At 63.3% G+C, this 15,082-nt stretch overlaps 6 protein-coding genes across 6 annotated transcripts in view; 5 read left to right on the top strand and 1 right to left on the bottom strand.

Annotated features, from left to right (window-relative positions):
- Positions 1-15,082, bottom strand: part of UBAP2 (ubiquitin associated protein 2) — a 187,333-nt gene that overhangs the window by 82,915 nt on the left and 89,336 nt on the right. The window lies entirely within an intron of this gene.
- On the top strand, positions 2,321-2,899 carry LOC309683104 (interferon-like; the record flags this gene model as incomplete). Its single annotated transcript, XM_082497304.1, has 1 exon — positions 2,321-2,899. One exon carries the CDS (start codon positions 2,321-2,323, stop codon positions 2,897-2,899), a length of 579 nt encoding a protein of 192 aa, XP_082353430.1.
- On the top strand, positions 5,325-5,903 carry LOC309683103 (interferon-like; the record flags this gene model as incomplete). The annotated part of the gene is made up of 1 exon (XM_082497303.1): positions 5,325-5,903. The coding sequence occupies one exon, from the start codon at positions 5,325-5,327 to the stop codon at positions 5,901-5,903; it is 579 nt and encodes a 192-aa protein (XP_082353429.1).
- On the top strand, positions 8,322-8,900 carry LOC309683102 (interferon-like; the record flags this gene model as incomplete). Its single annotated transcript, XM_082497302.1, has 1 exon — positions 8,322-8,900. One exon carries the CDS (start codon positions 8,322-8,324, stop codon positions 8,898-8,900), a length of 579 nt encoding a protein of 192 aa, XP_082353428.1.
- On the top strand, positions 11,326-11,904 carry LOC309683101 (interferon-like; the record flags this gene model as incomplete). The annotated part of the gene is made up of 1 exon (XM_082497301.1): positions 11,326-11,904. One exon carries the CDS (start codon positions 11,326-11,328, stop codon positions 11,902-11,904), a length of 579 nt encoding a protein of 192 aa, XP_082353427.1.
- LOC309683100 (interferon-like) lies at positions 14,330-14,908 on the top strand (the record flags this gene model as incomplete). Its single annotated transcript, XM_082497300.1, has 1 exon — positions 14,330-14,908. The coding sequence occupies one exon, from the start codon at positions 14,330-14,332 to the stop codon at positions 14,906-14,908; it is 579 nt and encodes a 192-aa protein (XP_082353426.1).

Below are 15,082 nucleotides of genomic sequence, written 5' to 3'. Positions count from 1 at the left end.
GGCCCTGCACCCTCAGCCTCCACTGGCCCCTCCCCTATTTATAGAACCCGCTCTATTTATTTCCACAATGGGTTTTATCTATTTATTCACCTATTTATTCGACAGAAAATAAAGACCTCTTGCAAAAAGCTGGCCACTGCCTCTCGTCTCACAAGCACAGGAACCAGCCTTTGGGGTGGGGGGAAGACACCGCCACTCAGCACCTGCTCCCAGCCCTGCTCCCAACAGGGCTCTGCACATCCCGCGCCCGCTCTTCGCTCCGGCACCTCCCCAAGGACGCGCTCCCCTCAACCTCTTTGCAAAACCTCTGCCGGGCTTTAGCCATCGTCACCACAAACGTCTCAACGGCCCTCGCCTCCTCCACACCTTCCACCTTCCACCCCGCTTCACACCAGCTCAGCATCAGCTCTGCAGGCCTCAGGACAAGGACGCCACGCCACGCCACGCACCTGTCCGAGCGGCCCCACACCAGGGCCACAAACACCATCCTCAGAGGCACCAAACGCCTCTCCTACGCGGACAGGCTGAGAGAGCCGCCGCTGCTCAGCCCCCAGAAGAGAAGGCTCCGGGCAGGCCTTAGTGCGCCCTTGCAGGACTTCAAGGGGGCTCCTAAGACAGACTTAGCGGGCACACTTCTCAGTAGGGCCTGGAGCGATAGGACAAGGGGTAGCGCCTTTAAACCAAGAGAGGCGAGATTCACACCAGATGCAAGCCTGACAGTTTTTGCCACGAGGGTGCTGAAACACCGCAACGGGGTGCCCGCAGAGCTGCGAGGTGCCCCGGCCCCGCAAACATTCCAGGTCAGGGTGCCCTGCACTCGCAGCAACCGCACCCACTTGAAGAGGTCCCTGCTCATCGCTGGGCCGTTGCACCAGATGGCCTCCCAAGGTCCCTCCCAACCCAAACCAGGACGCGATTCTATGCCTTGGATCCGGCGGCGTTCGCCTTCTCTTCCCACTTCCCCCATTGCTCACGACAGCTCTCTCGTTGCGCTGCTTGAAAACACCTTGCAGCACCAGCTCTTCCAGGGCAACAGGGACAAGGTCCAGCCACGCACCTCCACCATCAGCCTACCTCCTGCAGGCACGGCCCCTCCGTCCGCCAAATCGTCGCGCCCCAGCCAGCGCCCCAAGCACAGCACCCACCAGCACCACGTGGCCTCATACCACCACGGCTCCCAGCCCGACACCGCCTTGCCGCCACCACCACCACCACACACGCCCTTCCCCTGCGCCAAAAGCTTGCAGAAAACACGCCCCAGCGGCTCTCATGCAAGCAGAACGCCATCCTTGCTCTCCGAAGGCACACAACAACCCCAGCCAGTGCACCCTCCACCTCCTCCTCCCACTGGAGCTCTACAACTCCATCAGCTGCAACAGCTCCACCTCCACAGGACTCCTGGACACCTCTCCTCTAGGCCCGCAGGGGCTCAGGCCATCCCAAAGGCAAGACCCTTTGCTTACGGGGGACATTTTCTACTTTGCTCTCCAGACACCTCAGGCAAGGAGGCAGACACAACGCAACGAGACCCCTGCTACAGGGGCACGCGCGGGGCACCACAGCCACGGACCCAACGTGGTGCCAGCAGCAGGAGCAAAACTCTTCCCTTTTCCTCTTCCTTTTCCTCCGGCCTTGCCTCCCGCCTTTCCTCCCCATGCTCGCCACCTTCAATCACGGGAGCCGGGGCAGCTCCATCCACAAACACGTCCAATGCTCACGTGCCTACACCCAGAGCCACCTCCTCGCCAGCCACCGCCACCCCCGCGCCCTCCCTCCAGCCAGGGGCTCCCCAGCCTCTGCCAAGTGACGTCGCTTCACAACCCTTCCCAACACGAAAAGGAAAGGCCAGCTAAGATGAAAGCAAAGGCGAGCCACAAGTGAAAGGAAAACACACCACAACCAGCACCAGGGCACGACAGACGGAAAAGACCCTTGGGCAGGAAGGGAGACTTCCGCGGCAGAAAAGAGGCACCGCAGCTCGCCCTGCAGGCAGCAGGGAAACCCTAACACGCCTCCCGCCGGCACACCTGACCCCCATGGGCTCTGCCCCAGCGCTTTCGCATCCCCCGCTCAACCACTACAGCCAACATCCCCACAACACACCACCAGCAACCCCACCAACGCACTTCCCCAAGACCACCACAGCCACCAGCCAAAAATGAAAACCACAGCCGGAAACTCGCCGCAATCAGAAAGCGAGGAAGGCAAAGCCGCCGCACCGCATAAAGCCGCGCACCCGGCAGCACCCCAAGCACAGCGCCCACCCGCACCACCAACGAGCCTCACCAGGCTCCTCACCACCACCGCCCACACCCCCACCATGCCTGCGCCCGCAACCCCACACACCCGCCTGCCGCACGGCGCCCCGGCGCTCCTGCTCCTCCTGACGGCTCTCGCCACCACCCTCGCCTGCCACCACCTGCCTCCCTGCCACGCCACCTTCCTCTGGGACAGCCTCAAGAGCCTCCAGGACATGGCTCCCAGCCCGCCACAGCCCTGCCAGCACCAGCAGCCGCCCTTCCCCTTCCCCGACACCCTCCGCCACACCAACCACCCACAGCAAGCCGCCGCCACCGCCCGACACATCCTCGACAACCTCTTCGCCACCCTCAGCAGCCAGAGCACCCCCCAACACTGGGACGCCCAGGCACGGGATCGCCTCCTCAGCAAGCTCCACCACCACAGCCAGCAGCTCCAGCAATGCCTGCCAGCCAACGGCACGCTCTTCCAAGCCCAAGGGCCCCGCAACCTCGTGCTCAGCATCAACAAATACTTCAGGCGCATCCAGGACTTCCTCCGCACCCACAACCACAGCGCCTGCGCCTGGGACCACGTCCGCCTCGAAGCTCGCGCCTCTCTCCAACGCCTCCACAACCTCACACGCACCATGTGCCGTTAGCCCAACGACCAACAACAACCCGCACCGCCCCACACCCCACCACCACCCATGCCCACCTCCGTCCTCCCGCCTCCCCTCACCCGGGGCAAGAGCCGCCGCAAGAACGGCCCTGCACCCTCAGCCTCCACTGGCCCCTCCCCTATTTATAGAACCCGCTCTATTTATTTCCACAATGGGTTTTATCTATTTATTCACCTATTTATTCGACAGAAAATAAAGACCTCTTGCAAAAAGCTGGCCACTGCCTCTCGTCTCACAAGCACAGGAACCAGCCTTTGGGGTGGGGGGAAGACACCGCCACTCAGCACCTGCTCCCAGCCCTGCTCCCAACAGGGCTCTGCACATCCCGCGCCCGCTCTTCGCTCCGGCACCTCCCCAAGGACGCGCTCCCCTCAACCTCTTTGCAAAACCTCTGCCGGGCTTTAGCCATCGTCACCACAAACGTCTCAACGGCACTCGCCTCCTCCACACCTTCCACCTTCCACCCCGCTTCACACCAGCTCAGCATCAGCTCTGCAGGCCTCAGGACAAGGACGCCACGCCACGCCACGCACCTCTCCGAGCAGCCCCACACCAGGGCCACAAACACCATCCTCAGAGGCACCAAACGCCTCTCCTACGAGGACAGGCTGAGAGAGCCGCCGCTGCTCAGCCCCCAGAAGAGAAGGCTCCGGGCAGGCCTTAGTGCGCCCTTGCAGGACTTCAAGGGGGCTCCTAAGACAGACTTAGCGGGCACACTTCTCAGTAGGGCCTGGAGCGATAGGACAAGGGGTAGCGCCTTTAAACCAAGAGAGGCGAGATTCACACCAGATGCAAGCCTGACAGTTTTTGCCACGAGGGTGCTGAAACACCGCAACGGGGTGCCCGCAGAGCTGCGAGGTGCCCCGGCCCCGCAAACATTCCAGGTCAGGGTGCCCTGCACTCGCAGCAACCGCACCCACTTGAAGAGGTCCCTGCTCATCGCTGGGCCGTTGCACCAGATGGCCTCCCAAGGTCCCTCCCAACCCAAACCAGGACGCGATTCTATGCCTTGGATCCGGCGGCGTTCGCCTTCTCTTCCCACTTCCCCCATTGCTCACGACAGCTCTCTCGTTGCGCTGCTTGAAAACACCTTGCAGCACCAGCTCTTCCAGGGCAACAGGGACAAGGTCCAGCCACGCACCTCCACCATCAGCCTACCTCCTGCAGGCACGGCCCCTCCGTCCGCCAAATCGTCGCGCCCCAGCCAGCGCCCCAAGCACAGCACCCACCAGCACCACGTGGCCTCATACCACCACGGCTCCCAGCCCGACACCGCCTTGCCGCCACCACCACCACCACACACGCCCTTCCCCTGCGCCAAAAGCTTGCAGAAAACACGCCCCAGCGGCTCTCATGCAAGCAGAACGCCATCCTTGCTCTCCGAAGGCACACAACAACCCCAGCCAGTGCACCCTCCACCTCCTCCTCCCACTGGAGCTCTACAACTCCATCAGCTGCAACAGCTCCACCTCCACAGGACTCCTGGACACCTCTCCTCTAGGCCCGCAGGGGCTCAGGCCATCCCAAAGGCAAGACCCTTTGCTTACGGGGGACATTTTCTACTTTGCTCTCCAGACACCTCAGGCAAGGAGGCAGACACAACGCAACGAGACCCCTGCTACAGGGGCACGCGCGGGGCACCACAGCCACGGACCCAACGTGGTGCCAGCAGCAGGAGCAAAACTCTTCCCTTTTCCTCTTCCTTTTCCTCCGGCCTTGCCTCCCGCCTTTCCTCCCCATGCTCGCCACCTTCAATCACGGGAGCCGGGGCAGCTCCATCCACAAACACGTCCAATGCTCACGTGCCTACACCCAGAGCCACCTCCTCGCCAGCCACCGCCACCCCCGCGCCCTCCCTCCAGCCAGGGGCTCCCCAGCCTCTGCCAAGTGACGTCGCTTCACAACCCTTCCCAACACGAAAAGGAAAGGCCAGCTAAGATGAAAGCAAAGGCGAGCCACAAGTGAAAGGAAAACACACCACAACCAGCACCAGGGCACGACAGACGGAAAAGACCCTTGGGCAGGAAGGGAGACTTCCGCGGCAGAAAAGAGGCACCGCAGCTCGCCCTGCAGGCAGCAGGGAAACCCTAACACGCCTCCCGCCGGCACACCTGACCCCCATGGGCTCTGCCCCAGCGCTTTCGCATCCCCCGCTCAACCACTACAGCCAACATCCCCACAACACACCACCAGCAACCCCACCAACGCACTTCCCCAAGACCACCACAGCCACCAGCCAAAAATGAAAACCACAGCCGGAAACTCGCCGCAATCAGAAAGCGAGGAAGGCAAAGCCGCCGCACCGCATAAAGCCGCGCACCCGGCAGCACCCCAAGCACAGCGCCCACCCGCACCACCAACGAGCCTCACCAGGCTCCTCACCACCACCGCCCACACCCCCACCATGCCTGCGCCCGCAACCCCACACACCCGCCTGCCGCACGGCGCCCCGGCGCTCCTGCTCCTCCTGACGGCTCTCGCCACCACCCTCGCCTGCCACCACCTGCCTCCCTGCCACGCCACCTTCCTCTGGGACAGCCTCAAGAGCCTCCAGGACATGGCTCCCAGCCCGCCACAGCCCTGCCAGCACCAGCAGCCGCCCTTCCCCTTCCCCGACACCCTCCGCCACACCAACCACCCACAGCAAGCCGCCGCCACCGCCCGACACATCCTCGACAACCTCTTCGCCACCCTCAGCAGCCAGAGCACCCCCCAACACTGGGACGCCCAGGCACGGGATCGCCTCCTCAGCAAGCTCCACCACCACAGCCAGCAGCTCCAGCAATGCCTGCCAGCCAACGGCACGCTCTTCCAAGCCCAAGGGCCCCGCAACCTCGTGCTCAGCATCAACAAATACTTCAGGCGCATCCAGGACTTCCTCCGCACCCACAACCACAGCGCCTGCGCCTGGGACCACGTCCGCCTCGAAGCTCGCGCCTCTCTCCAACGCCTCCACAACCTCACACGCACCATGTGCCGTTAGCCCAACGACCAACAACAACCCGCACCGCCCCACACCCCACCACCACCCATGCCCACCTCCGTCCTCCCGCCTCCCCTCACCCGGGGCAAGAGCCGCCGCAAGAACGGCCCTGCACCCTCAGCCTCCACTGGCCCCTCCCCTATTTATAGAACCCGCTCTATTTATTTCCACAATGGGTTTTATCTATTTATTCACCTATTTATTCGACAGAAAATAAAGACCTCTTGCAAAAAGCTGGCCACTGCCTCTCGTCTCACAAGCACAGGAACCAGCCTTTGGGGTGGGGGGAAGACACCGCCACTCAGCACCTGCTCCCAGCCCTGCTCCCAACAGGGCTCTGCACATCCCGCGCCCGCTCTTCGCTCCGGCACCTCCCCAAGGACGCGCTCCCCTCAACCTCTTTGCAAAACCTCTGCCGGGCTTTAGCCATCGTCACCACAAACGTCTCAACGGCACTCGCCTCCTCCACACCTTCCACCCCGCTTCACACCAGCTCAGCATCAGCTCTGCAGGCCTCAGGACAAGGACGCCACGCCACGCCACGCACCTGTCCGAGCGGCCCCACACCAGGGCCACAAACACCATCCTCAGAGGCACCAAACGCCTCTCCTACGCGGACAGGCTGAGAGAGCCGCCGCTGCTCAGCCCCCAGAAGAGAAGGCTCCGGGCAGGCCTTAGTGCGCCCTTGCAGGACTTCAAGGGGGCTCCTAAGACAGACTTAGCGGGCACACTTCTCAGTAGGGCCTGGAGCGATAGGACAAGGGGTAGCGCCTTTAAACCAAGAGAGGCGAGATTCACACCAGATGCAAGCCTGACAGTTTTTGCCACGAGGGTTCTGAAACACCGCAACGGGGTGCCCGCAGAGCTGCGAGGTGCCCCGGCCCCGCAAACATTCCAGGTCAGGGTGCCCTGCACTCGCAGCAACCGCACCCACTTGAAGAGGTCCCTGCTCATCGCTGGGCCGTTGCACCAGATGGCCTCCCAAGGTCCCTCCCAACCCAAACCAGGACGCGATTCTATGCCTTGGATCCGGCGGCGTTCGCCTTCTCTTCCCACTTCCCCCATTGCTCACGACAGCTCTCTCGTTGCGCTGCTTGAAAACACCTTGCAGCACCAGCTCTTCCAGGGCAACAGGGACAAGGTCCAGCCACGCACCTCCACCATCAGCCTACCTCCTGCAGGCACGGCCCCTCCGTCCGCCAAATCGTCGCGCCCCAGCCAGCGCCCCAAGCACAGCACCCACCAGCACCACGTGGCCTCATACCACCACGGCTCCCAGCCCGACACCGCCTTGCCGCCACCACCACCACCACACACGCCCTTCCCCTGCGCCAAAAGCTTGCAGAAAACACGCCCCAGCGGCTCTCATGCAAGCAGAACGCCATCCTTGCTCTCCGAAGGCACACAACAACCCCAGCCAGTGCACCCTCCACCTCCTCCTCCCACTGGAGCTCTACAACTCCATCAGCTGCAACAGCTCCACCTCCACAGGACTCCTGGACACCTCTCCTCTAGGCCCGCAGGGGCTCAGGCCATCCCAAAGGCAAGACCCTTTGCTTACGGGGGACATTTTCTACTTTGCTCTCCAGACACCTCAGGCAAGGAGGCAGACACAACGCAACGAGACCCCTGCTACAGGGGCACGCGCGGGGCACCACAGCCACGGACCCAACGTGGTGCCAGCAGCAGGAGCAAAACTCTTCCCTTTTCCTCTTCCTTTTCCTCCGGCCTTGCCTCCCGCCTTTCCTCCCCATGCTCGCCACCTTCAATCACGGGAGCCGGGGCAGCTCCATCCACAAACACGTCCAATGCTCACGTGCCTACACCCAGAGCCACCTCCTCGCCAGCCACCGCCACCCCCGCGCCCTCCCTCCAGCCAGGGGCTCCCCAGCCTCTGCCAAGTGACGTCGCTTCACAACCCTTCCCAACACGAAAAGGAAAGGCCAGCTAAGATGAAAGCAAAGGCGAGCCACAAGTGAAAGGAAAACACACCACAACCAGCACCAGGGCACGACAGACGGAAAAGACCCTTGGGCAGGAAGGGAGACTTCCGCGGCAGAAAAGAGGCACCGCAGCTCGCCCTGCAGGCAGCAGGGAAACCCTAACACGCCTCCCGCCGGCACACCTGACCCCCATGGGCTCTGCCCCAGCGCTTTCGCATCCCCCGCTCAACCACTACAGCCAACATCCCCACAACACACCACCAGCAACCCCACCAACGCACTTCCCCAAGACCACCACAGCCACCAGCCAAAAATGAAAACCACAGCCGGAAACTCGCCGCAATCAGAAAGCGAGGAAGGCAAAGCCGCCGCACCGCATAAAGCCGAACACCCAGCAGCACCCCAAGCACAGCGCCCACCCGCACCACCAACGAGCCTCACCAGGCTCCTCACCACCACCGCCCACACCCCCACCATGCCTGCGCCCGCAACCCCACACACCCGCCTGCCGCACGGCGCCCCGGCGCTCCTGCTCCTCCTGACGGCTCTCGCCACCACCCTCGCCTGCCACCACCTGCCTCCCTGCCACGCCACCTTCCTCTGGGACAGCCTCAAGAGCCTCCAGGACATGGCTCCCAGCCCGCCACAGCCCTGCCAGCACCAGCAGCCGCCCTTCCCCTTCCCCGACACCCTCCGCCACACCAACCACCCACAGCAAGCCGCCGCCACCGCCCGACACATCCTCGACAACCTCTTCGCCACCCTCAGCAGCCAGAGCACCCCCCAACACTGGGACGCCCAGGCACGGGATCGCCTCCTCAGCAAGCTCCACCACCACAGCCAGCAGCTCCAGCAATGCCTGCCAGCCAACGGCACGCTCTTCCAAGCCCAAGGGCCCCGCAACCTCGTGCTCAGCATCAACAAATACTTCAGGCGCATCCAGGACTTCCTCCGCACCCACAACCACAGCGCCTGCGCCTGGGACCACGTCCGCCTCGAAGCTCGCGCCTCTCTCCAACGCCTCCACAACCTCACACGCACCATGTGCCGTTAGCCCAACGACCAACAACAACCCGCACCGCCCCACACCCCACCACCACCCATGCCCACCTCCGTCCTCCCGCCTCCCCTCACCCGGGGCAAGAGCCGCCGCAAGAACGGCCCTGCACCCTCAGCCTCCACTGGCCCCTCCCCTATTTATAGAACCCGCTCTATTTATTTCCACAATGGGTTTTATCTATTTATTCACCTATTTATTCGACAGAAAATAAAGACCTCTTGCAAAAAGCTGGCCACTGCCTCTCGTCTCACAAGCACAGGAACCAGCCTTTGGGGTGGGGGGAAGACACCGCCACTCAGCACCTGCTCCCAGCCCTGCTCCCAACAGGGCTCTGCACATCCCGCGCCCGCTCTTCGCTCCGGCACCTCCCCAAGGACGCGCTCCCCTCAACCTCTTTGCAAAACCTCTGCCGGGCTTTAGCCATCGTCACCACAAACGTCTCAACGGCACTCGCCTCCTCCACACCTTCCACCTTCCACCCCGCTTCACACCAGCTCAGCATCAGCTCTGCAGGCCTCAGGACAAGGACGCCACGCCACGCCACGCACCTGTCCGAGCGGCCCCACACCAGGGCCACAAACACCATCCTCAGAGGCACCAAACGCCTCTCCTACGCGGACAGGCTGAGAGAGCCGCCGCTGCTCAGCCCCCAGAAGAGAAGGCTCCGGGCAGGCCTTAGTGCGCCCTTGCAGGACTTCAAGGGGGCTCCTAAGACAGACTTAGCGGGCACACTTCTCAGTAGGGCCTGGAGCGATAGGACAAGGGGTAGCACCTTTAAACCAAGAGAGGCGAGATTCACACCAGATGCAAGCCTGACAGTTTTTGCCACGAGGGTGCTGAAACACCGCAACGGGGTGCCCACAGAGCTGCGAGGTGCCCCGGCCCCGCAAACATTCCAGGTCAGGGTGCCCTGCACTCGCAGCAACCGCACCCACTTGAAGAGGTCCCTGCTCATCGCTGGGCCGTTGCACCAGATGGCCTCCCAAGGTCCCTCCCAACCCAAACCAGGACGCGATTCTATGCCTTGGATCCGGCGGCGTTCGCCTTCTCTTCCCACTTCCCCCATTGCTCACGACAGCTCTCTCGTTGCGCTGCTTGAAAACACCTTGCAGCACCAGCTCTTCCAGGGCAACAGGGACAAGGTCCAGCCACGCACCTCCACCATCAGCCTACCTCCTGCAGGCACGGCCCCTCCGTCCGCCAAATCGTCGCGCCCCAGCCAGCGCCCCAAGCACAGCACCCACCAGCACCACGTGGCCTCATACCACCACGGCTCCCAGCCCGACACCGCCTTGCCGCCACCACCACCACCACACACGCCCTTCCCCTGCGCCAAAAGCTTGCAGAAAACACGCCCCAGCGGCTCTCATGCAAGCAGAACGCCATCCTTGCTCTCCGAAGGCACACAACAACCCCAGCCAGTGCACCCTCCACCTCCTCCTCCCACTGGAGCTCTACAACTCCATCAGCTGCAACAGCTCCACCTCCACAGGACTCCTGGACACCTCTCCTCTAGGCCCGCAGGGGCTCAGGCCATCCCAAAGGCAAGACCCTTTGCTTACGGGGGACATTTTCTACTTTGCTCTCCAGACACCTCAGGCAAGGAGGCAGACACAACGCAACGAGACCCCTGCTACAGGGGCACGCGCGGGGCACCACAGCCACGGACCCAACGTGGTGCCAGCAGCAGGAGCAAAACTCTTCCCTTTTCCTCTTCCTTTTCCTCCGGCCTTGCCTCCCGCCTTTCCTCCCCATGCTCGCCACCTTCAATCACGGGAGCCGGGGCAGCTCCATCCACAAACACGTCCAATGCTCACGTGCCTACACCCAGAGCCACCTCCTCGCCAGCCACCGCCACCCCCGCGCCCTCCCTCCAGCCAGGGGCTCCCCAGCCTCTGCCAAGTGACGTCGCTTCACAACCCTTCCCAACACGAAAAGGAAAGGCCAGCTAAGATGAAAGCAAAGGCGAGCCACAAGTGAAAGGAAAACACACCACAACCAGCACCAGGGCACGACAGACGGAAAAGACCCTTGGGCAGGAAGGGAGACTTCCGCGGCAGAAAAGAGGCACCGCAGCTCGCCCTGCAGGCAGCAGGGAAACCCTAACACGCCTCCCGCCGGCACACCTGACCCCCATGGGCTCTGCCCCAGCGCTTTCGCATCCCCCGCTCAACCACTACAGCCAACATCCCCACAACACACCACCAGCAACCCCACCAACGCACTTCCCCAAGACCACCACAGCCACCAGCCAAAAATGAAAACCACAGCCGGAAACTCGCCGCAATCAGAAAGCGAGGAAGGCAAAGCCGCCGCACCGCATAAAGCCGCGCACCCGGCAGCACCCCAAGCACAGCGCCCACCCGCACCACCAACGAGCCTCACCAGGCTCCTCACCACCACCGCCCACACCCCCACCATGCCTGCGCCCGCAACCCCACACACCCGCCTGCCGCACGGCGCCCCGGCGCTCCTGCTCCTCCTGACGGCTCTCGCCACCACCCTCGCCTGCCACCACCTGCCTCCCTGCCACGCCACCTTCCTCTGGGACAGCCTCAAGAGCCTCCAGGACATGGCTCCCAGCCCGCCACAGCCCTGCCAGCACCAGCAGCCGCCCTTCCCCTTCCCCGACACCCTCCGCCACACCAACCACCCACAGCAAGCCGCCGCCACCGCCCGACACATCCTCGACAACCTCTTCGCCACCCTCAGCAGCCAGAGCACCCCCCAACACTGGGACGCCCAGGCACGGGATCGCCTCCTCAGCAAGCTCCACCACCACAGCCAGCAGCTCCAGCAATGCCTGCCAGCCAACGGCACGCTCTTCCAAGCCCAAGGGCCCCGCAACCTCGTGCTCAGCATCAACAAATACTTCAGGCGCATCCAGGACTTCCTCCGCACCCACAACCACAGCGCCTGCGCCTGGGACCACGTCCGCCTCGAAGCTCGCGCCTCTCTCCAACGCCTCCACAACCTCACACGCACCATGTGCCGTTAGCCCAACGACCAACAACAACCCGCACCGCCCCACACCCCACCACCACCCATGCCCACCTCCGTCCTCCCGCCTCCCCTCACCCGGGGCAAGAGCCGCCGCAAGAACGGCCCTGCACCCTCAGCCTCCACTGGCCCCTCCCCTATTTATAGAACCCGCTCTATTTATTTCCACAATGGGTTTTATCTATTTATTCACCTATTTATTCGACAGAAAATAAAGACCTCTTGCAAAAAGCTGGCCACTGCCTCTCGTCTCACAAGCACAGGAACCAGCCTTTGGGGTGGGGGGAAGACACCGCCACTCAGCACCTGCTCCCAGCCCTGCTCCCAACAGGGCTCTGCACATCCCGCGCCCGCTCTTCGCTCCGGCACCTCCCCAAGGACGCGCTCCCCTCAACCTCTTTGCAAAACCTCTGCCGGGCTTTAGCCATCGTCACCACAAACGTCTCAACGGCCCTCGCCTCCTCCACACCTTCCACCTTCCACCCCGCTTCACACCAGCTCAGCATCAGCTCTGCAGGCCTCAGGACAAGGACGCCACGCCACGCCACGCACCTGTCCGAGCGGCCCCACACCAGGGCCACAAACACCATCCTCAGAGGCACCAAACGCCTCTCCTACGCGGACAGGCTGAGAGAGCCGCCGCTGCTCAGCCCCCAGAAGAGAAGGCTCCGGGCAGGCCTTAGTGCGCCCTTGCAGGACTTCAAGGGGGCTCCTAAGACAGACTTAGCGGGCACACTTCTCAGTAGGGCCTGGAGCGATAGGACAAGGGGTAGCGCCTTTAAACCAAGAGAGGCGAGATTCACACCAGATGCAAGCCTGACAGTTTTTGCCACGAGGGTGCTGAAACACCGCAACGGGGTGCCCGCAGAGCTGCGAGGTGCCCCGGCCCCGCAAACATTCCAGGTCAGGGTGCCCTGCACTCGCAGCAACCGCACCCACTTGAAGAGGTCCCTGCTCATCGCTGGGCCGTTGCACCAGATGGCCTCCCAAGGTCCCTCCCAACCCAAACCAGGACGCGATTCTATGCCTTGGATCCGGCGGCGTTCGCCTTCTCTTCCCACTTCCCCCATTGCTCACGACAGCTCTCTCGTTGCGCTGCTTGAAAACACCTTGCAGCACCAGCTCTTCCAGGGCAACAGGGACAAGGTCCAGCCACGCACCTCCACCATCAGCCTACCTCCTGCAGGCACGGCCCCTCCGTCCGCCAAATCGTCGCGCCCCAGCCAGCGCCCCAAGCACAGCACCCACCAGCACCACGTGGCCTCATACCACCACGGCTCCCAGCCCGACACCGCCTTGCCGCCACCACCACCACCACACACGCCCTTCCCCTGCGCCAAAAGCTTGCAGAAAACACGCCCCAGCGGCTCTCATGCAAGCAGAACGCCATCCTTGCTCTCCGAAGGCACACAACAACCCCAGCCAGTGCACCCTCCACCTCCTCCTCCCACTGGAGCTCTACAACTCCATCAGCTGCAACAGCTCCACCTCCACAGGACTCCTGGACACCTCTCCTCTAGGCCCGCAGGGGCTCAGGCCATCCCAAAGGCAAGACCCTTTGCTTACGGGGGACATTTTCTACTTTGCTCTCCAGACACCTCAGGCAAGGAGGCAGACACAACGCAACGAGACCCCTGCTACAGGGGCACGCGCGGGGCACCACAGCCACGGACCCAACGTGGTGCCAGCAGCAGGAGCAAAACTCTTCCCTTTTCCTCTTCCTTTTCCTCCGGCCTTGCCTCCCGCCTTTCCTCCCCATGCTCGCCACCTTCAATCACGGGAGCCGGGGCAGCTCCATCCACAAACACGTCCAATGCTCACGTGCCTACACCCAGAGCCACCTCCTCGCCAGCCACCGCCACCCCCGCGCCCTCCCTCCAGCCAGGGGCTCCCCAGCCTCTGCCAAGTGACGTCGCTTCACAACCCTTCCCAACACGAAAAGGAAAGGCCAGCTAAGATGAAAGCAAAGGCGAGCCACAAGTGAAAGGAAAACACACCACAACCAGCACCAGGGCACGACAGACGGAAAAGACCCTTGGGCAGGAAGGGAGACTTCCGCGGCAGAAAAGAGGCACTGCAGCTCGCCCTGCAGGCAGCAGGGAAACCCTAACACGCCTCCCGCCGGCACACCTGACCCCCATGGGCTCTGCCCCAGCGCTTTCGCATCCCCCGCTCAACCACTACAGCCAACATCCCCACAACACACCACCAGCAACCCCACCAACGCACTTCCCCAAGACCACCACAGCCACCAGCCAAAAATGAAAACCACAGCCGGAAACTCGCCGCAATCAGAAAGCGAGGAAGGCAAAGCCGCCGCACCGCATAAAGCCGCGCACCCGGCAGCACCCCAAGCACAGCGCCCACCCGCACCACCAACGAGCCTCACCAGGCTCCTCACCACCACCGCCCACACCCCCACCATGCCTGCGCCCGCAACCCCACACACCCGCCTGCCGCACGGCGCCCCGGCGCTCCTGCTCCTCCTGACGGCTCTCGCCACCACCCTCGCCTGCCACCACCTGCCTCCCTGCCACGCCACCTTCCTCTGGGACAGCCTCAAGAGCCTCCAGGACATGGCTCCCAGCCCGCCACAGCCCTGCCAGCACCAGCAGCCGCCCTTCCCCTTCCCCGACACCCTCCGCCACACCAACCACCCACAGCAAGCCGCCGCCACCGCCCGACACATCCTCGACAACCTCTTCGCCACCCTCAGCAGCCAGAGCACCCCCCAACACTGGGACGCCCAGGCACGGGATCGCCTCCTCAGCAAGCTCCACCACCACAGCCAGCAGCTCCAGCAATGCCTGCCAGCCAACGGCACGCTCTTCCAAGCCCAAGGGCCCCGCAACCTCGTGCTCAGCATCAACAAATACTTCAGGCGCATCCAGGACTTCCTCCGCACCCACAACCACAGCGCCTGCGCCTGGGACCACGTCCGCCTCGAAGCTCGCGCCTCTCTCCAACGCCTCCACAACCTCACACGCACCATGTGCCGTTAGCCCAACGACCAACAACAACCCGCACCGCCCCACACCCCACCACCACCCATGCCCACCTCCGTCCTCCCGCCTCCCCTCACCCGGGGCAAGAGCCGCCGCAAGAACGGCCCTGCACCCTCAGCCTCCACTGGCCCCTCCCCTATTTATAGAACCCGCTCTATTTATTTCCACAAT

The sequence above is a fragment of the Vanellus vanellus genome, assembly GCF_965231255.1.
Source record: "Vanellus vanellus genome assembly, chromosome: Z".
In the NCBI taxonomy this organism is placed as follows: Eukaryota; Metazoa; Chordata; class Aves; order Charadriiformes; family Charadriidae; genus Vanellus; species Vanellus vanellus.
The sequence above is the reverse complement of the archived record's forward strand: the minus strand, read 5'-3'. Positions and strand labels throughout refer to the sequence as shown.